The sequence below is a fragment of the Colletotrichum godetiae genome (genome assembly GCF_030913485.1).
Source record: "Colletotrichum godetiae strain CBS 193.32 chromosome Unknown BDP55scaffold_17, whole genome shotgun sequence".
NCBI classification, from domain to species: domain Eukaryota; kingdom Fungi; phylum Ascomycota; class Sordariomycetes; order Glomerellales; family Glomerellaceae; genus Colletotrichum; species Colletotrichum godetiae.
Window position 1 is genome coordinate 611,072 of NW_026851265.1, and position 23,733 is coordinate 634,804.

At 54.2% G+C, this 23,733-nt stretch overlaps 6 protein-coding genes across 6 annotated transcripts; 2 read left to right on the forward strand and 4 right to left on the reverse strand.

Annotated features, from left to right (window-relative positions):
- Positions 1–305: 305 nt before the first annotated feature.
- Positions 306–2,519, reverse strand: BDP55DRAFT_107806 (uncharacterized protein). Its single transcript, XM_060565360.1, has one exon. The coding sequence runs from the start codon at positions 2,418–2,420 to the stop codon at positions 477–479; it is 1,944 nt and encodes a 647-aa protein (XP_060430637.1). The 5' UTR covers positions 2,421–2,519; the 3' UTR covers positions 306–476.
- Positions 2,520–3,931: 1,412 nt separating this feature from the next.
- BDP55DRAFT_727941 (uncharacterized protein) lies at positions 3,932–7,251 on the forward strand (the record flags this gene model as incomplete). Its single annotated transcript, XM_060579378.1, has 3 exons — positions 3,932–6,034; positions 6,098–6,695; positions 6,755–7,251. The coding sequence occupies 3 exons, from the start codon at positions 3,932–3,934 to the stop codon at positions 7,249–7,251; spliced, it is 3,198 nt and encodes a 1,065-aa protein (XP_060430638.1).
- Positions 7,252–7,698: 447 nt separating this feature from the next.
- On the reverse strand, positions 7,699–9,047 carry BDP55DRAFT_714832 (zeta-crystallin; the record flags this gene model as incomplete). The annotated part of the gene is made up of 4 exons (XM_060578279.1): positions 8,889–9,047; positions 8,718–8,825; positions 8,002–8,655; positions 7,699–7,956 (listed from the first exon to the last, which is right to left on the reverse strand). The coding sequence occupies exons 1-4, from the start codon at positions 8,943–8,945 to the stop codon at positions 7,699–7,701; spliced, it is 1,077 nt and encodes a 358-aa protein (XP_060430639.1). The 5' UTR covers positions 8,946–9,047.
- An 881-nt stretch (positions 9,048–9,928) lies between these two features.
- On the forward strand, positions 9,929–13,249 carry BDP55DRAFT_550658 (uncharacterized protein; the record flags this gene model as incomplete). Its single annotated transcript, XM_060569040.1, has 3 exons — positions 9,929–10,189; positions 10,329–12,561; positions 12,618–13,249. 3 exons carry the CDS (start codon positions 9,929–9,931, stop codon positions 13,247–13,249), a joined length of 3,126 nt encoding a protein of 1,041 aa, XP_060430640.1.
- Positions 13,250–14,164: 915 nt separating this feature from the next.
- Positions 14,165–16,129, reverse strand: BDP55DRAFT_693356 (oxidoreductase molybdopterin binding domain-containing protein; the record flags this gene model as incomplete). The annotated part of the gene is made up of 3 exons (XM_060577214.1): positions 14,165–15,445; positions 15,467–15,972; positions 16,063–16,129. 3 exons carry the CDS (start codon positions 16,127–16,129, stop codon positions 14,165–14,167), a joined length of 1,854 nt encoding a protein of 617 aa, XP_060430641.1.
- A 740-nt stretch (positions 16,130–16,869) lies between these two features.
- Positions 16,870–22,940, reverse strand: BDP55DRAFT_609002 (uncharacterized protein). Its single transcript, XM_060571152.1, has 5 exons — positions 22,340–22,940; positions 22,059–22,288; positions 20,552–21,971; positions 18,090–20,491; positions 16,870–18,039 (listed from the first exon to the last, which is right to left on the reverse strand). Exons 1-5 carry the CDS (start codon positions 22,809–22,811, stop codon positions 17,242–17,244), a joined length of 5,322 nt encoding a protein of 1,773 aa, XP_060430642.1. The 5' UTR covers positions 22,812–22,940; the 3' UTR covers positions 16,870–17,241.
- Between the last annotated feature and the right edge of the window lie 793 nt (positions 22,941–23,733).

Genomic DNA, 23,733 nt, shown 5'->3' on the forward strand with positions numbered 1-23,733 from the left:
GACCTGTGGACCCCACTTTCGGGATCGTCCTCGTCGCGGGACAGCGGCCATAGCCGAGGTTACCGACCCAAATTCCAATGCGCCACAGTCTGCCACTGCCGCTCCTTTCGTGCGCCATAGCTCCCTTGCCTGATGAATTGTTGCCCTGTGGTGTGAGACTGTGAATGCAGGTGGCAATATAGAGATAGATAAAACTCAATTCACAGATGGCTATAAACAAACTGCTCCATAGGAGTCTCAACTTACACCCCAACCAACGCCGGCTTGAATCATGGTCTGCGGGGTATCCTGTCCTGCCTGCCTGACTGTACTTCGTACCCAGTCCAACTCTCCACCATTGTTCAAATACCAAAAACTACAGTACCCATGCATGACAAGATGCATGTTCAACAGCACCTGGTGCTCTTAACAAATAGCGTACCTGACTTGAACTCGCTACGAACGCTACGAACGTTATGGGCTCAGGGACCTTCGTATTAGTCGATGCCCTCATCATTACTGTGCTCGGCAAGGAACTCCGGAGGAACCTCATTATCGCTGTCACGCCTCGAAGACGAAGTTCGTGTGGACCCGACATGGGAATGGTCGTCGTCATGCTCTTCAAGATGTGACACCAGCAAGTCGGGCGGAACCTCGTTGTCACTTTCTCCATGATGAACCTCTGCCGTAGCCGTGGCCGCACTGACCTGTTGCTCCTCGTGGCCATCGCCGTTGTGCCAGGGTTCCTCGATATCGTCAACTTTTGCCACCGCTGTCTGGGGCTTTGGTAGACTTCCACGAAGGAGTGTCTCGGCATCTCTAAATGCTTCTAGTTCAGCGCCAACGGCGCAGATGAGGAGATTCCAGGTGTTGTGTTCGGCCGTCCTCATGTTTGCTTCAAGCTCCAAGATGACTTTGGCCATCCGTGGCAAGAGAGCCTCGACGCCTTCTTGTTGCGCACGTGGGGTCTGTTTGCCCTTGGCTGAGGAAGCACCGCCGCTTAGAGACTGACGCAGGTCTGCTTCAAAAGTCGTGACGAGTTTGACCGTTTCCTGCCACAGCTCTGTGCCTTGGTCTAGCGCATCGCGATCCTTATCTACCTGCGCCTTTCGCTTCTGTAGAAAGTCCATTTCACTTTCCCACCAGTCCTTGGCCATGCTCAGCGTGCGTCGCGCGGGTATCATGCGGAAGAACTCAGCCCCGCCAGGCAACTCTTGGATATCGTTTCCGGTCCCAGAGTCGTTCCGTGATACAGCTTCGACAACGTCAAGATCCAGGGGTTCGATGGGGGGCCGGCGTAGCAGGGCTGTGACCTCTCCTTCAACTTCCTTCAAAGCCCCTCTGTAGCCACTCAAGCCAGCCTCTCGGCGGTTGTGAACGTCCTCCATCTTTCGCTCGAGCCATCGGTGGCGGTTTCTCATCCCAACCAGCTTCTCCTCGAGCTCGCGGATCTCCTGCCCTAACGTATCATGCTGCTCTCCCAGGTTTCGCAGCTCCTTTGCCAGAGGCTCCTCATCATCATCAGCTAAGCTATGCAATTCCGCAGAGATGCTGACCCTGCGCTTGTCTAATTTGCCTAGATAGGCTAGAGCTTTCCTTCGCTGCGAGAGGGCCGACTCAATGTATGCATTTTCTTCCGTCTTGAGACCGGTAAGGGCTGCCAACGCATGTCGCAGCCCGCTCCGCGCCGAACGAAGGCCCTGCTGCCCCTGGACATTGGGCTGTCGAACAGGTATTATGTCGCCGCGAGGAGTCGCGCGTACGGGATGGTCTAAAGACGCCATCATGCGTGACTTGGACGTCGCTGTGGAATAGAATGTTCCCGTTGGCGTGCTACTCCCGGAATCGCTCCACGTCTCGGCCCCTACAGTGCTAGCATCAAGAGATTCGGCGCCGGATCCGAGCCTTGTGGCTTGTATATCGAGTAATCGCTGCACCTCTCTGTGTAGAGCTCGTTCACGATGTTGCAGATTCCGCCAAACAGAGTCGACGCGGGACTTGCTTGAGTCGCGCGAGCTATGGTCGAACAGGATGCTTCCGAACGCTAAGCGGCTGGACGACATGCCCTTGGCCTCACTCTTTTGCATGTGTCCCCGAGATCCCCGCCTGCCCGGCGTCGTGGAAGGCTGTAATACCACCGAGGCAGCTATGGGCGGTGGCGGGCCGACGAACATGGCCTTGGGTTTCAACTTGGAGACAGAGCCCGCCGGGCCAAAAGGGTCATCGTCCCATGGATCTACGGGAGAAGGAGAGCGCCCTTTCGACATCTTTATAGGTAACGGCGGCGACTCTGACAGCAGCGACACATCGGGCCGGGGGGATAAATCATCGAGATCGTAGTCGTCTGAAGATTTCGGTCGGGACGTGTGGAGTGGTAGGATGGGAGACTTTTGTCGGCTCGGTGAGAGTCGGTCGAGGAAACTTGGAGAGCCGGGTGCCATCAGGTCGCATCTGACGCTGCTGAGCAGAGGTGGGAGAGTTGGCGATGGCGCAGTCAGCAGGAAATTCGTGGTTGACAGGGTTCCCGAGCGTGCTTGTCAGAGACACGATCAAGTATATCTTCACTCTAGCCAGAAGGAAGTCAATAATTAGTGACAAACAGACATTGGTGATGGGTATTGAGTGTAGAATATGACAAGATGCTATGTGAAAAGTGTGACATCTATGGGACAGAGCACAGCAAAGTCGATGATGAGAATGCGAGGCCAGGTGTAGAGGTACAAGATAAAAAGTATCTTTGGCGCGGGAAGCAAGAGCTCACGAGCTCTGAGCATGTGCTACAGGCGCCGATGCGAGACAGACGTCACACGGCGGGTCTTTTATCAATTGTAGCACCAAAAGGTACTTGCTTGCCTTAGGTAAGCTTGGGGTCGATCTTCGGAATGCGATCTCCAGGCTCTAGGTGATGGTGATGGTGATGTACCCCGATGTCTGGTTATCGATAAGCAGGTATCCGGGAAAACACTATTGGGTATCCGTAATGTTGCTGGGAAAGTCTTTCAGGTTCGCCCGTTGCTCTCATGGCTCACCAAATAAACAAATAGCAGGCCCTAAACGTAAATCATGAACTATTTGGCCCAATCGAGGTGGTCGGTAGGTCTTATATGTTCCTATTTCATCTTTTTGCTTGCCTCTCTCTTCTCGGTGATTGAGACATCTTTTGATGCGTAGAGTTTCTCCTTGGAGCCGGCCTCTCTATGTACTTCATCACGAGGTTGAGTACCCTGGCCTTCCCGGAATACGGTGCTTTACACGTCCCTTCGTCCTGCCATTGTTTGGCTTCTTGGTATCACTACAGTCGAGGCATCTGTGTCGCATTGTGCGGGCCCAGGGCCGCCATGACTGGCTTTTGATTGTAAGAGACGCAGGCTTTCAATCAAATAATGAGATGAGCTGCCTGCCTTGGCTCACATTTCGTTACTGCCCTCATCCCCGGCAGTGTCTGCATCCGCATCTCCGTTGTCCTTCTATGCCCAACGCCCAGGTCCAGGTCCCATTCATTCAGTCGGCAGGGCCCATCGATCATGAACGAGTCGGTCGTTCATTAGTCAGAGGGATTGCGTTGTAGACTCGAGTGGTTTTTCTGCCGGGACTACAAAGCGAGTAGGACAAGTCGGAAAGCGTTACAGGAAACAGGGCGAGCATAGGACAAGTTCAACTCTCAATCTTATTCCTCTCACCAACCATCAGATCAGACAAGACTGCGGATGCCGAGGAGCGTGGGCACGCCGCACTGCCACCGTCTGCCCCTGTCCTCCTGCTGCTGCTGTGTGCGCCGTCTTCTCTTCTCCCTCGTCCCTTGTGTGTCTAGTTCCCTGATCGTCGTTGTCGTCGTGGCCATTCTTTTTCATCTTTTCTGTGTTGTGTTTTTGTTTCCCGTTCGTCCCGCGTCCCATCCAACCCCCCGCGCGCGCATTATTTGGTCGTACAAGGAGAAACAATCCAAGAAAACATGATGCACTTTCTGGGCCATCGTCGAACGGCCTCGCAACAGAGTATCGACCCCGAGACACAACAGCAGCCACAGCAACAATGGCGTCCGCACCACCAGCATCGCCTAAGCGCGTCTTCGGCTCTTTGGCAAGCGGCCCAGGCCTTGGGGTCCATTGGAGCCCCGGCCGCTGCCGCTGCTGCCGCCACCACATCCCCTCCAGCTTCGAGTCCCTCTGCCTTTGAGTCTTTGTCTGGAGGAGGTGGTGTTTCTGGAGGTGTTGCTTCGTCAGCTTCAGCCTCCAATCCGCCGCCGCCTGCCAATGTCAGTTTGGATGGCCCTCCAACTGCAGGTACAACAGGTACAACTGGCGACACCACTGGCACTGGCAGTAGTAGTAGGACGGCTGGCCACACCCGCCCACCCCTGCCCAACACGGTACCTTCCAACTCATCGTCGGTTTACTCCCAGCACTCGCAGCAATCGCAATATTCGCCGTATTCTCAGCAACAACTGCAACAACACCACCACCAGCAACGGCAGTCTGGCTATTTTCAGCCCAACCACCACTCCCATCCTTCAGCTTCCGGCCCTCCTCCTCACGCCGGGCTCGGCATCGGGCTCGCTTCTCCCACAACCACTTCCTCCCTTCAATACACCCCGGGAGCCTTGAATTCAACCTCGACCTCGACACCAACATCAACTTCCGCATCCACAACAGCAGCAGCAGCAGCCTCCTCCACTGCGGCTGGTGCGCCTGGGCCATTAGTGCCCAAAGATCCCCCCGCCCTTCCCAACTTCCACTGGGACAGCGACTATTACCAGAACACGAACAATAGGAACAACACCAACAGCGAAGGCACCACCACCACCACCACCAGCGCCGCGGCCTCTCGTACGCCCACCACAGCGACCGACTCCGCTTCCGCCCGCACCCTCCAGCCTCACCAATCCCACTCACACTCTCAGTCCCATTCTCACTCTTACTCTCACTCTCATTCTCACTCCCATTCTTATTCGCACTCCTACTCTCAGTCCAACCCCTACGCTCCCTCTTCTTCCTCTCAGCCGCCTTCCTCCTCGAATAACCCTTCTTTCTCCCATTCGCGCTCCCAATCCTACGCCCAGCACAACCAGCAGCGTGCCTCCATCCCCGCCGCTCTGCTTCCGGCCCATGGCCAGCAGCTGCACCGAGACTCTACCTACTCGCTGTCTACCCACTCCACTGCGACTGAGACATCAGGGCCGCCGGGCCTTTCCCCCTCCGTCACACTGCTGCCCGCGCCAACGCCCTCCTCCTCCTCCTCCTCCTCCTCGCCATCTTCCTCCTCTGCTCTCGCAGCCATGAACCAGCAACAGCAGCAGCAGCAGTCGCCGCAGCAGTCGCAACCCCAGTTCCAAACTAGCACCCCGCGACGCACTGGCACCTACAGCTCCCAGCACGACGAATTGCACATGCCAGCGGGCATGATCCAGCACGGCCAGCCTTCACCCCGCGAATACTCATCATCCTCTGCTGCCCCCGCCGCACCCCATATCAAGCTGGAGCAGTCCTCCCCAAGCACCCACCCCCACGCGCCTCCTTACCAAAGCACATCGTCGGTGCCCAACGTCTTGCAACCAGGTGGTGCAGGCGGTCGACCTCCCGCCATCTCTGCCAACACTGCTCCCAGTATGTCTGCCATGCAGCCCCAGCAGCAGCAAGACTATCAGACGCCTTCCAAGCCTCCCAGCTTGAGCCTATCCCACAGCTACTCGCGCTCTTCGCCTGCTGCCGGATACGAAGGTGCATCGTCCTTTGCGCCCTACACGCCAACCACACCCAGTGGTTCGGGATCCCAATTCATGTCTCCGCCAGACCAAAAGTACAATGCGCCCGGCTCCCAGCGAAACATCTCGAACACGCCCTTGGGCTTGGCCGATATTCGACCCCGCGCCGACTCGAGCATGTCCGATGGCGTGCCCGGTAGCGCTGCATATGAGCTTGCCAACGCCCAGCCTGGCACGAGCAACTACCTCGCTCCTTGGGCCCTGTATGCCTTTGACTGGTGCAAGTGGCCTCCCCAAGGCAACGGCGCCGGAAAGCTTGCTGTTGGCAGCTATCTAGAAGATGGACACAACTACGTAGGAAACCCCTCGCAATGCTATTGCCAGCTGGGCCAAGCTAACACCACCGTTTCCAACTAGATCCAAATCCTCGATACCCAAATGGTCCCAACGCCCAACGATGTCTACCAGCCTGGCACCCCAAAGATCAACCTCGAATTCCAAAAAGTCGCCGAAGCCACACATTCCTACCCTGTGACGCGCTTGCTCTGGGAACCGCCTTCCTCGCAGAAGCAGTCTACTGACCTGCTTGCGACGTCCGGCGACCACCTTCGCCTGTGGTCTCTGCCCTCCGAGAGCCCTTCCTCCCAGAACAACTCCATTACCAACCGAGCCAGAGACCCTGCCGTCACAAAACTTACGCCTCTCGCGCTTCTGTCCAACTCCAAGACCCCCGATCATACTGCGCCGCTTACCTCGCTTGACTGGAATACTGTTTCTCCCAGCTTGATAATCACGTCCAGTATCGATACCACCTGCACGATTTGGGACATTCCGTCGCTGACGGCCAAGACGCAACTGATCGCCCACGATAAGGAGGTCTACGATGTTCGCTTCTGCGCCAACAGCGTTGACGTATTCGTGAGCTGTGGACAAGACGGTAGTGTCCGCATGTTCGATTTGCGCAGTCTTGAGCACAGCACCATCATCTACGAGCCCACCGGAAAGGATGAGCGAGGTACCTTCCGCCCACAATACCACTTTTGCAAGTTCCCTGACACTAATCAAACCTGACAGATGCCAATGGTGGACGGATCAGCCCTACGCTTGCGCAGCAGACCATGTCGAACCCTCCGCCCTTGTTGAGACTAGCAACCTCTCCCCACGATACCCATTTGCTGGCCACATTTGCGCAAGACTCAAACGTGATTCGTATCCTTGATGTGAGACATCCTGGACAGGCTCTTCTCGAACTCAGGGGCCATGGAGGTTCCCTCAACTCCATTGAATGGTCGCCTACGAGGCGCGGCGTTCTGGCTTCCGGAGCCGACGACTGCCAGGTGCTTCTTTGGGATGTGTACAACAACAATCCTGCTCTAAGTGGTGGTCCTCCTGCCAACGGTGCCGCCCAGCCAGACAACACGAGAAGCCCGTACGCTAGCTGGCAGTGCGATTATGAAGTTGGCAACCTTGCTTGGGTGCCTCATCTTTCCACCGACCAGGGAGAGTGGTTAGGAGTCAGCGCCGGCAGGGGCCTTTGGGGTGTCAAGACATGTGGACGAACCGGCGCCTGAAGGAACCGAAGGCGACGAGCAGCAACTAATCCGACCGCCTTGCTGCGCTGTTCATAGATCTGGCTGGTCACTCATGATATATGCATCGCAAAGCCTGGCGTTTGGGGATCGGCTCTTGAGCCGGCTGTAGGGAAGGGGATACTACCTGTGAAAACTGTGTTTCAAATGAATTCACTTGGAATAGGCAGTCATTTGGGGCGAGTTTGTTTGCACCACAAGACTCAGTCAGTATGGCCCCCCCTGGTCGGTGGTCAGGAACAAAAGTTTGGGACAGTGGGTGGCTATATATCGGCGGGCACAGTCGAAAGGGGAAGAGTGAAATGTTATAATAGTGTGCGGTGGTTATCCCGCATCAATGTGGCCGTTCCCAGTGTCCCCAATACATGTACCTACTTTTAGGTAACTCGAAAACACAGCACTTTTTGTGCAAAAGTCCATTGCTGTGAATCAGAGCTTTGTCAAAGGCTGGCCACTAATGTCATCATCCAAAGTGACGACTGCTTTGCCCCAGATTTTGCGGCCTGTCATGTCTTTTAGAGCCCTGGGGACACTTTCAAGGCCAGGGTACTCGACGTGATAGATGACGGGCCGTATTTTGTCGGTCTCCATCAAGGGCCGCAGCTGGTCCCAGATGGCCTTTTCTTCTTCAGGATATCGTCGCAAGCTCTCGCCGTATCGCTGCGAAGGCCAGGTTAGCCGGTTCCTCTGGGCGAGAGGTGAGTTAGTTTGGAAACAAAGTTGAATACTCACATAACCAATCAGAGATACCTGCTTCAAAAGAACTCTGTTCATCGCGATCTTCTCCATGTCGTCCTTGATACCAGCGAACCCTACAATCAGTATTTTGCCTCTGTGAGCAATGCACTTTAAGCTTCGGTCAACGAGGCCGACGGGATCAAAGACGACGTCGACGCCCTGTCCATCAGTTAGTTCCAGCACACGATCCCACCACGCCGCGTCCTCGGAGTAGTTGATGCAGACATCAGCTCCCGACTGTCGAGCCACGTCACACTTCTCAGACGAGCCCGCCGTTCCTATCACCCGGCATCCCATGGCCGCGGCAACCTGGAGGGCCATTATACCGAGTCCTCCCGCAGCAGCGTGGATCAAGACGGTCTGGCCGTGCTTGATGCCGGCCTGAACGAGTGCCGCGAAGGATACGGGGAGCGTGGCGGCTAATCCGGCAGCTTGGGCGAATGTCCATTTGGGAGGGATGTGGTGGAGGGGTGTTGAGGCGTCGAGTGAGATTATCTCGCTGTAGGAGCCTGTGCTGCCTCCGAAGACTCTGTCGCCAGGACGGAAGGAGGAGGCGGGTGGGGAGGAGAGGATGATGCCGGCGAATTCTAGGCCTAGTATGAAGGGCGGCCGTACTAGGGATCGGTTGTTTTGGTGTTTTCCTTTGGCCTATGTGCGAAGTATTAGCCGGCCGACTGCGTGAGACTTGTGACGACTTGTCTTGGACGTACATAGAGGGTATCGACAAAGTTTACCCCGGCGGCCTTGACTTGGATGAGATATTGGTCTGCTGTTGGGATCGGTCTTTCGATTTCTGAGACCTTGACTTCATCAAAGTTCTTGCCGATGGATTAGACCATGTCTGTGAAGTTGAAGCACAATCTATGGAGATTGGGACTTACGTTGACGAATTCGTTTATAACTACAGCTTTCATTGTTTGCCTCGAGCTTACAACCATTTTCAATTATTCAAAATCGAGTTGATGTCAATTTCATAGAGGAGATAACACTTGCAAAGATGCAGGGGTGAGCTCCTAGTATTTATGGATTGAGGAGGTTTATTCGTGGCTGTTGTTTCTCATGAATTGGAGAAGCACTACCTAGGTACCGAGGCTTCTATCGGCTCTCATGTCGGGCATCTGTGAGCGTGCCGTATTTGCATATCTACAACGCAGAAAAGCAAGTTTATTCTAATGACCGTCACGTAAATTTAGCATCCAAGATAGATTACATGGTCGAGCACACTTCCGAGCATCACGTAGAGTTCACTACCTTTCAATTGTCTCTGTGTCTCCATCACTTGTATATCTTGACTTCCAACCATGATTTCTTTTTAGTTGTAGATTGAAATTGAAACCAGAATTCACAAAGTTCCCTGTTAATCTCTCGTCAATATATGAGATGCATCATACAAGAATACTTATTGGATTTAATTGCCATCCCATATCTCTTCAACTCGGTGGAGACAGTACGGATGCAGTGAAGTCAATCGGGGATTCAGTAATAGATGGCAGGAACTGGTAAGCTCCAATAGGGCGGATCCATTGCAGAGCACCTACCGATTTGCCTCAGGTGTCAGTCTGGAATTCCCACGCTAGTCCCTTTTCGGACAGAGATGTCCTTCGCGTTATTCGCCTGTCTCTAGTCGTTGCCTTTGCTGATTCTAAGCTTTCTATCCTCCGTTGCCTTTTCTTTCGCCTTCACCTCAATCCCAACATTCAACTTGGTAGCCGAACCCCTTTGGCCCCTTCCTCCATCTTTCAGCTCGATTGATCCCCTTGAGCCGGAGCCTAAGGCTGCTGCCGGGCGATCCAGTTTGAAAGGCCATCCTTCTTTCCCTTGATACTCTGCTTTTGCAGATTCAAAGGATCTCGCATCGACAACATCGCGGAAAACCTACACGACTTCATACCTTTGACTCGGCGCTCCGTCACATACCATCATGTCTTCCAACCGCTACGACGACTCCGAGGAGGAGGATGACTTCAACCCTGCGCCCGCCGACTTGTCCGACGAGGAACCCGACCAGCCAGCTAGCGACAATCATGCTCGCGAGAGCAGCCCTGCCGACGATGCCCCTGCCCCCTCTAAATCGAGAGTAATCGACGACGATGACGAAGAAGACGAAGATGATGTGGCCCAGCACGACGACGACGATGAAGAAGAGGATGAGGACGACGAGGACGAAGACGATATTCAACAGGTAAGCCTGTCGATGCCTGCGCCATCTGCATCCTTTTAAAAAGCTACTTGGGAAGGCATTAGGCAACCCTTTGCCACTTTCGCATACCCCAAAAGTCATGATTCCTTTGGCGAGGACTTGTTTAACATTATATCAATAGGGACATCGTCGCAAGCGCAGAAAGGACCGCCGAGCCGCCTTCTTCGATATCGAAGCCGAAGTCGACGACGAGGAGGATGGCGAAGATGAAGAGAAAGATGGCGAGGAGATTGAAGATTTCATCGACAACGCTCATCCCGACGACATTGCTGAGAGTGGACGCCTCGATGATGACAGACGTCACAGGGAGCTGGACCGTCGGCGCGAAATGGAGGCGAGCATGGACGCCGAAAAGCAAGCCGAAATCCTTCGACAGCGTTACGGCAACCGCCGCCCGAACAAGGGCTTTGGAGACTCAGCCGTCGTTCCCAAGCGCCTGCTTATGCCCAGCGTCGACGATCCTACCATCTGGGCTGTCAGATGTAAGGAAGGCAAGGAGCGAGAAGTGGTCTTCTCCATCATGAAGCGCATCGAGGAGAGACTGGGGACCAAGGATGAATTGGCCATCATTTCGGCCTTTGAGCGCGGTGGACCGACCTCCGTCATGAAAGGCTACATCTACGTTGAAGCCAACCGCTCCACCGACATCATGGTTGCTCTTGACGGCATGTTCAACGTCTACCCGCGATCCAAGATGATTCTCGTCGACATCAAGGATATGCCCGACTTGCTTCGTGTCACTAAGACCCCCACCCTGGAGCCTGGTGCGTGGGTGAGGCTGCGCAAGCCTGCCAAACACGCTGGCGATCTTGCTCAGGTTATCGACGTTACCGAGAACGGCCTTGAGGCTAGAGTTCGGTTCATCCCTCGTCTCGACTACGGAATGAGAGACGATGCGCTATCGGCGGTGAGTGCCGACGGCAAAAGAAAGCGACCCATCGGCGTGGCGGGTCCGCGCCCGCCCCAGCGCCTCTTTAACGAGACCGAAGCTCGCAAGCGGCACCCTCGACATATCCAGGGTAATCCCACCACCAAGGTGTGGAATTACATGGGCGACGAGTTTGAGAACGGCTTCCAAGTCAAGGATATCAAGATTCAGCAGCTGGTAGTTACCGACGTCAACCCAACCTTGGAAGAGGTTACCAGATTCGCCTCCGGCGCTGAGGACGGTACCGAGAATCTCGACCTCAAGGCTTTGGCCTCGAGCTTGAAGGACAGTAACATCAATGTCACATACCTGCCTGGTGATATCATCGAAGTCTATGAGGGCGAGCAGAAGGGTGTGGTTGGCAAGGCTACCAACGTCCAAGGTGATATTGTCACCATGCAAGTCACAGAAGGAGTACTTGCCGGACAAATCATTGAGGTGCCGACCAAAGGCCTGAGAAAGCGTTTTAGGATTGGAGACCATGTCAAGGTTACCAGCGGCAGTAGATTCCGCGATGAAGTTGGTATGGTCGTCAAGATCTCGGAAGACCGGGTCACTTTCTTGACCGATCAAACCAATACCGAAGTCACCGTCTTCAGCAAGGATTTGCGTGAAGCCAGCGACATCGGAGGACAGGGCTCGCTCGGCCAGTACGAGCTGTTTGACCTGGTTCAGCTGGACCCCACTACGGTCGGTTGTATTGTCAAGGTCGACCGTGAGTCGGTGGTGGTCCTCGACCAGAACGGAGATACCCGGCAAGTCATGCCTTCCCAGATCGCGAACAAACTGCCAAAGAGGAAGATCGCCGTGGCCGCCGACAGAAACGGCTCCGAAATCAGACTCGACGATGTGGTCAGGGAGTATGGTGGTCAGCAACGCCAGGGCAAGATTATCCACATCCACCGTGCCTACGTCTTCCTGCACAACACTGACAGCAATGAGAACGCTGGTGTTTTCGTGACCAAGGCTGGCAACGTCAACACAATTGCTGCCAAGGGTGGGCGTGTACTTTCAGCTGGCCCCAATCTCGATCAGATGAATCCCGCTATGAAGCGCAATCCCAATGGATCTGAGAGCAAGATGGCACCACCCAAGAGCTTTGGAGGACGTGATCGTGCTATCGACAAGACAGTCATCATCCGAAAGGGCGGTTACAAGGGTCTTCTCGGCATTGTCAAGGATGCAACTGACACACACGCTCGTGTCGAGCTGCACACTAAGAGCAAGACAATCACTGTACCTAAAGATCACTTGAGCTTCAAGGATAGAATCACGGGAGCCAAGATTGAAATTAATGGTCGCGGAGGTCGTGGTGGACACAGCGGTCCTCCGGGTGGTGGTCGTGGAGGGCATGGAGACTGGCAAGGAGGCCGAACCCCTGTTGCCTCTGGCGGCCCGGAGAGAACTCCTGCTTGGGGCTCAAGGAGTAAGTCTGCCCCTAACTCTCCCTTTTTGTTGAAAGCTGATGCTAACAAATACAAGCTCCTGCGCCCACCGGCGGTCGCACTCCTGCATGGAAGTCAAGTGGTCCAGATTATGGCGGATCGCGTACGCCAGCATGGGCCGACGGGTCACGAACCGCCTACGGAGACGGCAACCGCACCGCGTACGGCGGAGGTTCGAGAACTCCTGCTTGGCAGTCAGGCGCAAAGACACCAGCACATGATGCTTTCGGCCTTGGTTCGAAGACGCCAGCATATGGAGGAGGAGATGCCTGGGGCTCTGGATCCAAGACACCTGCTTACGGTGGCTCTGCGCCTACTCCCGCCGCCAGCGGAGGCGACTCGTGGGGATACACCCCCGGCAACTCTTACGACGCGCCGACACCAGGTGGTGCTCTTCTGAGTGCACCAACACCCGGTGCTCTCAACGCCCCCACTCCTGGTGCTTACTCGGCGCCTACCCCTGGTGCCGCAAGTGCCCCAACTCCAGGCGGCGGATGGCAAGGTGGATGGGGAGCAGACTCGGTGCCAACACCGGCTGCCGGTGCTCCTACCCCGGCCGCCAGCGGGTTCAACTCTTCATCAGCCTACTACGGCGCGCCGACTCCTGCGGCATATGGCGCGCCTGAGACTCCGGCTGCCAGCGGACCCCGATACACCGACGACGACTAGATGTCGAGGGTGTAGGTCCGAGGGGAGGTCGTCCGATGCGTCGTAGGTGGCTTGTTCGTTTGGCGATGGGAGGCAAGGCAAGGTTGTACATTACCCGGCGTTTGTGTAGAAAAGGAAGATGCGCCCAAAGTCGTGCGCGTTCAAAACAGGAGACATACCAATCTTTCCCCTAATCGAGTTTGAATCTGCCTGGATGAAAATTGTTTTCTGCAAAGGGGGGCCATTTATTGCTCTGTAACTATATTACCTAAATCACAGAGCAGCATATGTCCAGTCACAGCCAAATCGAAATGCTGTGAGGTATTCCCGATTGAGTATGATGATTCCCTATCATGCTCCAGTCTCAAATCTTAGGAGTTTGCTCGCCTGCCCTCCCACCCCAAACATCACACAGCTCATTGGACTTTACGACATTGCTGTTTATGACTTTATTAGTTCGAAATCGAGCATTGTTGTTTAGGGACTTTACTAGTAGGATATATTCTCGGATAGTTATCACCACTGCTCTGGTTTGGCATATCATGTCTCCAGGTTTATGGTGGTACGATGATCGTTACTGTCTTTGCAATATCAACTCAATTTGGGTCAGGAGACTACGCGCCTACGCATACAGTCTACGGCCGCACTTGAGCTCTTGAAGAATGATAGAAATACAAAAGCCAAATTCGCTTGGGTTGTTGAAAAACCTGATTGTTGGCACGGACGCCAAGCAAAATGATAAACCAAGAAATAGTAATGATTATGAACAACAGGCTTGGCTTCATGAATCCGCAATACGCCTCCGCTGCTTCAACCAAATTCGACGCGTATGAGAAACCCCTGCAACCGCCGATAAACTCTCGTCCTCACCTCTTTTTCTCACCTCTTTTGATGTCCTTTCCTCAGTCGCCCTTCTTCTCCAAATCGGATGCCGGTCTACTTAGTCGCGATCACGGCCTTGTTGGCACAATCGGAGCAGATTTTGAGGCGGTGCCACGCGTTGGCCAAGTTTCCACGCTGGTTGTAAATGGCCGAGTAACTCTCGGGTTGCGAGTTATATGCCTCATCGGTGGCCTTGACGAGCAGGGTGGTACACTTCTTGGTCCCTTCACCTGGCTCGCCAAGCGGGATTGCGCCGTCATACCTCCAGCGCTTCCATGCCCAGGACTTGTGCCCGGCCTTTGGCGGGGCTCCAGGCTCGTCGAGCAACTCGGCTTGATCCCAAGTTTTGCCATTGTCGACGCTGACATCGACACGAACAATACGGCGACCGCCACCGGAGTAGGCGTAACCCATGAGAGACGCTTCGCGGAGGCTGTCGGCCTTCTCATTCGCCTCTGACTCACTTGTTGTTGCTCTCCAGTCACCTAATCTGACGGTGGTAATGGCGCTCGTGATGGGCATCTCCTGAATTGGTGCGGCGCGATCCCAGTCGGGACTCGTCTCGTTGGGGCCAAAGCACTTATAATCTTTGCGCTGCCATTGGCTGTGGCTTTCTTCATCAGAAATAGTGATCTGGCTCAACCACTTGACGGAACGAGCTGCCACATGGCCCGGCACAAGAGCACGAAGAGGGTATCCATGGTCTCGCGGCAGCGGCTTGCCATTCATCGAGTATGCCAGCAAAACGTCACCACGCGGGTCCAGAGCAGATTGAATGGGAATTGACGCGCCATAGGCTTCGAGCGCCATGAACTGAACGTGTTTGGCCTCTGTATCTCCAGTCATGGCCTCGAGTATAGGAATACCGGCATCGGCAAGTACGTCGGTGAGCTTCACGCCCTGCCATTCCGCACAAGAGATGGCGCCGACATTCCACTGGAGTCCGTTGGTTTTCTTCGCGTTGCGCGTCATGTCGCTTCGGCGGTTGCCAGAGCATTGCAAAACAGCCACAACAGTGGTAGGCTTGAACTTGGTTTTCAGGTCATCGAGAGAGTACTCCTTAATGGTGCCATCGAGGAGCTCAATCTTGAGGGTGTAGTCCGAAGTATCATCGACCTGGGGAACCCACATGTGGTTGCGCACGTAGAAGAGCTCATTGGGAGTGAGATAGCTGTCAGCCAGACCTTCCACGGGCGTCTCTGCATTGCGAGGCTTGGGAGTGAGGGTGATGAGTCTCTCGTCACGGGTAGGATCGTGCTTGAAGGGGTCTTCTATTTCCTGAGCAGCGGGCTTGCCGTCGACAAGGTCGTCCGAGTCGATGAAGCCAATCAAGTACTGTTGAAGGATTTCATAAACGTGGGGCGACTTGTGGATGGTGAAGATGTTCCAGTAGGGATCAATGCTACCTCCAGCAGCACGGAGGATGACATCACCTCCGGGGTGGGCGGCAACCCAGTCAGTTATGTCGTAGACCTTGTCGCCTTGGGTAACCCATGGGCTACCGGATTTGGCATCATGTTTTCGGATTTCGGAGAGCCTGAAGCGAGGGACAGATGGGTCGCGGTCGTCGGTGGACGGGGCCGGGTCGGAGGCATCTGCTTCTTCCTGAGTGGGCACATGGAAGGGCTCCGAGAGGCCGACGAAGAGAGACAAGAGCCCGCCGCTAGCGAGCAAGGTACTGACGGTGGCCGGGCCCTTGCGGCGGCGTGGGTGCTGGGTCTCACGTTCCTCCCCTGGGCGGGTAGTCTGGTGTTTCTGGGTATGTTCCTGACTATCACGGCCACCGGCCAAGGGCGTCGAGGAGGAGACGGATGTCGGTCGGGGGTGTCTCGAGCAGGCAGAGGCGTGTAGAGTACGACGTCCTGGAGGAGGAGCGTGAGAAGGAGGAGCGGCAGCGGCAGAGGCAGGGATCCAGCTCGCTCGCCATGGTCCAGGAGGGCCAGGAGTCGGACGAGGAGGGACGGGCCGCCTTGTCGAGAGCTGTATGAGCTCGCTAAATAGACGCCGCGGCGCTTGCATTGGATTTGGATCGAGGTGAATGGCTAGATTGGGCGGGATAGGCTTCGTTTGGTGGTGGACGACGTCGAGAGCGCGGCTCTGGTGTGGAGCTTGGACGATGAGGTGACTGACCGGGGCGATGGCGTGATTGCGCCTCGATGACCTTTTGGCTGTTTTGAGAGGAGGGAAAAACTCAGAAGTGGGCCTGTACAATCAGGTGTGGCACGTGTGTGTTTGCATAAAACACGGCGAGAGTGTATTATGTAATATAATCCAGTAGTTATGCAAGTGGTACGTGCTTCTCACCGGGGACCACCGACGTCGCCGACCGAGGGTTCCACTTTCGGTTCTTCTTCCTTAGGTAAGCAAGCTTTTTGGGGGTCAGTGAGGATGGGATCAATTCTAGCAAGACCGGGAGGGTGACGGATCTGGGCAAGACATGGGGGGTTCTTTTGCTTTAACACATCTCAATCCGTTGATTTCTATTAAAATCACTGGCATTGGCCTCCCACATGTCCCGAACTACGCTGAAGGGCACGTTATCAAACTTTCAGCCGACAATAAACTCAAAACCAAGGGAATCCGTGTGTCATGGTGCTCCAAGTGGCCGAACGAGACCGATGAAAGCCGCGAAACCGCCCACGTGGACCCCGAACACCGTCGCAGCCCGGCCCCGATACGTCTCAACCTCCATCCTGGGCCCTGTTAGTCGCCGACGCGATGGAGACGGTAATCACCTACTGTCATGTAGCAGCTCTCTCGTTACGACTATCTACTTCCTGAATACTGCATGTGTACGGATACAGAATACTCCGATACTTGCTTCCCCGCAACTATAATTGAACCTCTGCATACGTCCCAGGCCATCGGCGACGACCTAACCACCCGGGCTTCTTGCTAAGTAGACCAATCATGGACAAGTCAATTATCAGTGAGGTAGTTGCTCAGTTGAGTGGATCGTCAATCATCTGAAGGATGCCACTCAAAGGAGCCACCAAAACCATTCTGCAGATGAAGCTATTCTCCGATGGTTTTACTAACCCCAGAGCTCAACTAAAGAAGCTCTGATTGGATTATAACTGTCTACTATAAGATCTCCATATCATAGCAGTCACTCACGCTTACTTCACCACTCAACGCCCCTGAGCACTCGCGTTCACCTTGGCTTTCTTACGATGCCTCTCCTGTGTCTTGTCCTTGCCCCCCTTACTGCCCTGTGCTGATGACTCCCCGGTCTCGCGCTTCCGCTTCTCACCGGAAGATCCACCAGAAGCATCAGCTCCATCATCCCCACTCTCCGGCACCAGCTCCGTGTCGCTAGCCTGGCTCAGATCGTCCTCTTCCCCACGGTCTCGGTATGTTGGGTCGTGGGCGAGAGATCCACGATACGGCTTACGCTTCTGTTTAGTCCGGTTCCCGAAGCCGCCTTCGCCATTGGCCAGCTCCTCACCATTGTCCTCGTTGTCTTCTCTATCTCTCTCAGCTCTTTGTTCATCCCCTTCGTCCTCTTCATCATCCTCATTGACAGCCGAATTCAACTCATCGTCATCGTCATCATTCTCTTCCTCCTCGTCCTCATTTCCTGGTACGTAATTCCGCAAGCCGTCGTCCTCGCTCTTATCGCTGTCGTCGTCATTTCCAGGCCGGTAACGCAATCCCCAGTTCTCTTGGTTGCCGGGATGATTCGGATCCCGAATCCACAAATTCCTCCCAGACGTAAAAATGTTATCCTTGGGGAAGATAGTCCTCTTCAAGTCCGGGTTGTCTCTGACAAAGCGTTGTCTAAGTTCGACCACAGCGCCCGCCTTTTTGATATCCTTCTTCGAGATCCAACCTACTTTGCTTGGCAATATGCCCTTATCTTCACGGTCAATTTCCACTTGGCCTTGTCTTGCTGAAATTCGGCAGCTACGTCTTGGATCCGAGTGTGCCTAAAGGTGATGGGTTAGCTCGGTGTGCCTTCGGATTACAAAGTACTCACGTCTATCTGCTCTTGTTTAGAAGGTTCGCCAGGAAAGATAGTCTTGGGAACCGTACGCAAGCATCGTGAACAGTACATTCCGGCAGTCGGCACAAACTTAGCCGCGGGTGTACTGCCGACGTTCGTTGGCGTTTCCTTGATCTTCTTGGGGTCCTTAGTCTGCTTCTTGGGATCTTTAGTAGTGTCTTTTCTTGTCCCCTTCAGACTCCTTGGGCCCTTTGGCGGTTTTGGTCCTTGGCCAGGGCTGGTCACCAAAGTGGCGGCTTCGGGCCTCTTGGGACCTGTAGGCGGAGGGCTAAGAATCCGCCCGGGCTCATTTGTCCGGCCGCCTTGATGGCCTCCGGATCGGACGGCAGGGCCTGTTCCTGTCTGCCTCTCGCCTGTCGCAACTGGCTCTGGCACCCAACCCCGTATGTCTTTGAGCGGTGCCAGACCTGGAACTGGATTCTTTCCTTCGCAAATTCTCTGCTGTCTCCTTTCTTCGCGAGCAGCCGCAAGTTCAGCGCCTATGTCGCGGACCACCTGTGCCTCAAGGGGTTCGATAGCGTGCGCCTTCTTCAGATGCTCGTTCCACTGGAGCTGGTTCATGAAGCCCACCATAGCGCCACACTGGTCAAAATGAGGACAGCGCTTGTCGCGCCGGTCCAGTGCGCTCTCGTTCTCGGGATCCCAAAGGCTGTGGCCTGGATTGAAGGGTTCCTGACTGGCTATGGCTGGAGGCCGAATAGTGCCGGTCAGAACGTCCCAAAGTTGATAGACGTGGCACTCCATGTGTGAGACCTGATCTTTCCTGTCCTCCCACTCCCCGAGCTCCGGTTGCTTCTCGTAATCTTCCTTGGGCCTCTTGAACGACAGATGGCAGAGCGGGCACTGTTTTAGAGGCTCCCCAAGATGCTTATTTTCAAAGTGTCCCAGAATCTCGGACGGCATCAGGCCGAACAGAGGTTCACGACACCCGGGGGCAGGACACTCGGAAGGTGGGTCCGATGTAGGAATTGGTCCTGGCTTATCATGCCACATGAGGGGGTGGCTGAGATAGCGACTAGAAGCGCGAGGACGACGCTGTTGTCTGAATAAGGCCGCGGAGGTCTTCTCGGCCCCCACGAAGAGAGGGTCGACCGACGTGTCAGCATCCTTCCAGAGAGCCTCTGGATAAATGTCCCAAGGTGATGGCTTAGCGCCTTCTTGTTTAGGGCAAGTCGTGATATGTTTCCTGATGTCATCAACAGGTTCCTGTGTTCCATCGCTTACAAAGGATTTCTGGCAGTACGGACAGAAGCAACCCAGAGTACTATAGAAGCCTCCACAGAACTTGCGGTGCTTGTCAATTTTCTCATCTGATAGCCTATTCATCGAGAATCCGCACTTGGTACAATGCGGCTTGTTCTCTTGAAGAGTGCCGTGGCACTTGTGCGGATACGTGTCGAACGGTGCAATATCTTTAGCGTCTTTCTCGGTCTTCCACTCACGATCTCCGCAAAGTTTGCAGAATGTACATCTCCCAGCTCCCTCAGCTAAGGGGACGCAAACACGATCATGATGCTTTCGATCCTCATAGCTCTTGAGTTCCTTGTGGTCACGGCCGCAACGATCACAGTATCGATAGCCTTTCTCCCTATCGCTGGCTTTGGCTGGCTGTTCTGGTCGAGGCAACGGACCAAGTGGGGGTCTGGTTTGGTCGGTGATTCTGAAGGTTGAAAGAGATGTCGTAGCCCCCGAAGGGCTATTGCGCGGTCTTTGAGGGATGACCTTCGTTTGAGTTGAACTTGACTTGGGTGTCTCGGGAAGCTGAAGCACTTTTCGCAACTGGTCTGCGTGGGAGTCTCGATAGTGTTCTTCTTTCTGCTTACAAGACCAGTGCCTAAAGAGCTGGGTGTCACACCACGGGCACTTCTCTTCGACATGAGTCTTCTCTAGATGCGTGAGGAGTGTTTCGTCTTCATCTTGGCGATATGTGAACCGACATTCCTGGTACGGGCACGCGGCGAGCCGAGCCAGATTCACCTTGGAAAGACTCCAGACTTTATCCTGTAGCTCCCGCTGCTCGCTGGGCGTGAGAACGTTCTTGGTAACCATAGGGACTCGACCTGCCCCAGTCCTCAGGACGGCCTCCACGGGCGGCGCGTTGATCGGAAAGGAGGGGTTCCAGACACCCATGTCGAAGATGCTTGGCTGCTGCACATAGCTTCGCTCACGGGGTGTCTGATCGGGCTCTCTTGGCAAAGGGTTAGCAGATTTCCGAGGAGCTAGAGGCGCCGTCTTCGGTTCCTGGAAGACTACATGGCGGAGCTTGCCAGGAGGAACAATTGCAGGCAAGGACAGCTCTTTCCGAAAGGGTATCACTTCGCCGTACCGAGGACCCCAGTGGTTATTTGCCTCGGTTGCTTCAGCTAGTGTCTGGACTATACGTTTCTCAGGTTAGCTGCGATACCAGGGGATATGCAGGGAGCATGTCTTCTCACCAAAGTCCAACTCGCCATCTTTCAAGACGTCTACTCGCGCCAACTGAGATACGAGGAAACGCCGGGCCATGGCTGCCTCGGAGTCAGTGGCATCTGGCCGGAGAACAAAGCTGGACGGGTTCCAACTCCCTCCAAATGTTTCTTCGTCAAAAATGGGCTCTATGAGAATGCTGTCCTTTTCGGCGTCATAGGTGATATCTTTGTCTCCGGAATACAGAGTTTCAACTGTGGATTTCAACGCTTTCATAGTGAGAGGCTTCATGTTGAATGTTGCCTGACCCTTTTCTCCGTCAACCGACTCAATGGTACATGGTTCCTCGGGTCCGTCTACCGGCTGTATCACGAAGAACTGACAGGGCTCGTCCTCGTCGTCGACAGAGCTGGAAATGAGCTTCGACAACGTCTTCTGGGCTTGTTTCGAAGAATCTCTATCCCGATGGTTCCATCGAACTGGGGCGTAAGTACCAGCAGGGTAACTGACCAGTGGGTTGAAATAGTCGATTCCGCGCCAAATAAGGTAGTAAGAGGTCTCCATGAGCATTCTGACGCTCTTCGTCATTAGGCCGACCTTTTGCAGGGCATCGGGATAGGGGTCTCTCGAGCCTGTCCGTCGAAGGCACCCTCGGTTCTTGATAGTGCTGGCGTCGTTCAAGTTTCCTGGCAGGTAGAACACAACGGTATCGTCGGCTAGGGGGCGTGTCTTGACTCTGAATGCTTTGCCCTTGCTGATGTAGGGGTGCATCATGTCCCAGAGTTCGCGGTGGATTTCTAGACCACCATACCACGGTGATGGGAATCCCTCTGGGTCGTCATCATCACGTGAAATGACAAGATCACAGTGGTTTCCTCCTGGCCGATCCGGCCTTCCCACCAGCACTTCTTGTGCCGTCGTGAAGAAGACCATGTATTGGTTGGAACCCCAGACTTTTGTGGGAGGATATTTATAGCCTTCTTGCATGGAGCCAAAGAAATGTTTGCGATCAGGCACTTTGAAGTACGAGAGGCTTTCCCGCCCGTCATCGTCAACATAAGTCAACTTGATGAGTGTGCTTGAGAAGAAGGACTTTGGAGGTTCCCATTCAGAGGGGATCTCTTCGCCTCTGCGAAGCACAAACCAGGCCGAGTTTGACTCGGACTTAGTTGCCTGTCCCAGATGTTCCGCAAGATCACTGACAGGGTTGAGTGGGATGTTGTCATCGAACTGGTGCACAACTTCTGCCGTCTCGAGATCAAATTCCATGAGGACAATGTCGCTTTGCTCCCGTCGGCGCAGAGAGAGGAGCTTTCTGGCAGCTGCCTGGAACGTGGACATGTCGTCGGGGTCGAACATGACTCTGCCTTGGAATCCAAACAGAGGAACCCAACCATTTGTTTCGTCCGACTCTGGGGATGGTTGCCCGGTCTTTGAGGTCATTTCGAACTGTCTCTGACGTCGCCTTGACTCAGGCGTGTTAGGGTCTCTGCCTGGGATGACTCTGTTTGATATACCCGCCAAAGGCATCGTCACGGTCTCACCGCTCGAACCGGCATCCGGTGTATCGTTATCTTCGTTTTCTAAAGCCATCGCACTTTCTGACGGGCCAAGGGTTTGGCCTACATCGTCATTTGGCGAATATTTCGCATCTGCCATGGAGGCATCGTCATCGTCGCCCCCTCCGCGAAGGCTCAGCCCTTCGCCAATGGCGCCTGTCATCTGGGAAGCTGCCACAGGGATGGTGCTGTAATGATCCTCTTTTCCTTTTTCTTCATCTTAGCTTGGCTAAAGGCACTTGGACAGCAGGTACTAACCTCTCATGTAGTCGTATCCAAAATTCCTCTGGTCGTGGGCAGTCAAGAATTGCAGGGGAGGGCGAACCTCGACAGTACGTAGCTCATCCCAGTCGTCCACAACAAAGTCTGGTTTCGAAAAGCGTGTCAGCTCAGATAAAACTGGCTCGACAGGCAGACCGAAGTAAAGCATCGTGAATTTCGTCGCCAGTGAGGAGCGGCATCCTTTGAATCTGTTGGTCATCAAGCTTTGATATCGCCGTGCGCTGTCTTCTTGACAGTCTCTCAAACTGCGAGGCTCCGTAGCTGGCATAAAAAGCTTCCGCTCATGGGATGTGAAGTAATCCTCCAAGACCTGCCCTATCTGCGTGGTGGGCAAGCTGAGCAGATCTTTGAAGTGCTCATGGGTGGTCTTCCAGGCCTCATCAGTTGGTCTAATGAGAGGATCGTACCTCTGCTGAGGCTCGAGTGCTTTTTTGATCGGTTCAGACATGCCGGGATGGACGGGAAGTGGAGTTCTACAAGTCTAAAGTTCGAGATAATTGATAGTGTACGAGTCAAAGACAGGGCAGAGAAGGAAGGAAAAGAGTGGTGATTTAAGCAAAGGTTGAGAGGAGAAGAGAAGTGTGCTGTGTCTACCAAGAAGCTTTGCTAAAAGACGTCTCAAATACCAACGAACGAATCTAACCAAAGGGATGAAGGAGGTTCCGCCATCGAGGGATGCAAGTTGTGAATGGCATTCCGAAATATTTGGCGCCTTTGACAGAATAAGAACGCCTGCATTGGCAGATTTGGAACGCTGATGCCCATTGTCCATTGTCTATTGAAGTTTCCTCAGGGTCAAAGCCACCGGCAATGGATGGAAGCGGAGCATCTTTGTTCGCACTGGATATCCCTTGCGAACGTACATGGACCAGCAGAGGTAGGAGGCAAACATGTCTACGCTTCTTATCCCTTAGCCTGGCAGCTGAAGCTAGATGCATTTCGATTGATGCTGACATAGGTAGGCACCTGGACAAAGACTTGGAACAGAATGGGCCCCCCGAACCATCTCGGTCTCTAGAAGCCCCGAGAGCAGATTGTGACACTGGCAATAGTTATAGAGCTCTGATCTTGGAGTTCGATCTTGGAGCTCCATCTCAGGGAGCAAGAATGAGAAAAAGAAGTTCAATGATGCCATTGTTATTTACGTCAACTTCATGGTGGTTAACGCAGTTTCAGAGAGTTTGTTGCTAAGGAAAGCCATACAGTCAAAGGTGGGATAATCATTCGCATCTGATGACAGACACTGGGTTGTAAGTATCTCTTTTGACTCATGCTTGATGTCGATATCGAGGTCGAGGTCTGTGGACTTGCCTCCCGTCGTGTTCCATCTGATTTTCCTTGTTGCGGTGTACATCGGGGACAATATGCGA

Excerpts from the sequence above, each read along its gene's own strand:
- BDP55DRAFT_609002 (XM_060571152.1), bottom strand. The coding sequence starts at position 22,811 with ATGTCTGAACCGATCAAAAAAGCACTCGAGCCTCAGCAGAGGTACGAT. Across the intron at positions 22,289-22,339 it reads TGGATACGACTACATGAGAG|GAAAAGAGGATCATTACAGC; the intron begins GTTAGTACCTGC and ends ATGAAGAAAAAG. Across the intron at positions 18,040-18,089 it reads CTAAACAAGAGCAGATAGAC|GCACACTCGGATCCAAGACG; the intron begins GTGAGTACTTTG and ends CATCACCTTTAG.
- BDP55DRAFT_107806 (XM_060565360.1), bottom strand. The coding sequence starts at position 2,420 with ATGGCACCCGGCTCTCCAAGTTTCCTCGACCGACTCTCACCGAGCCGA.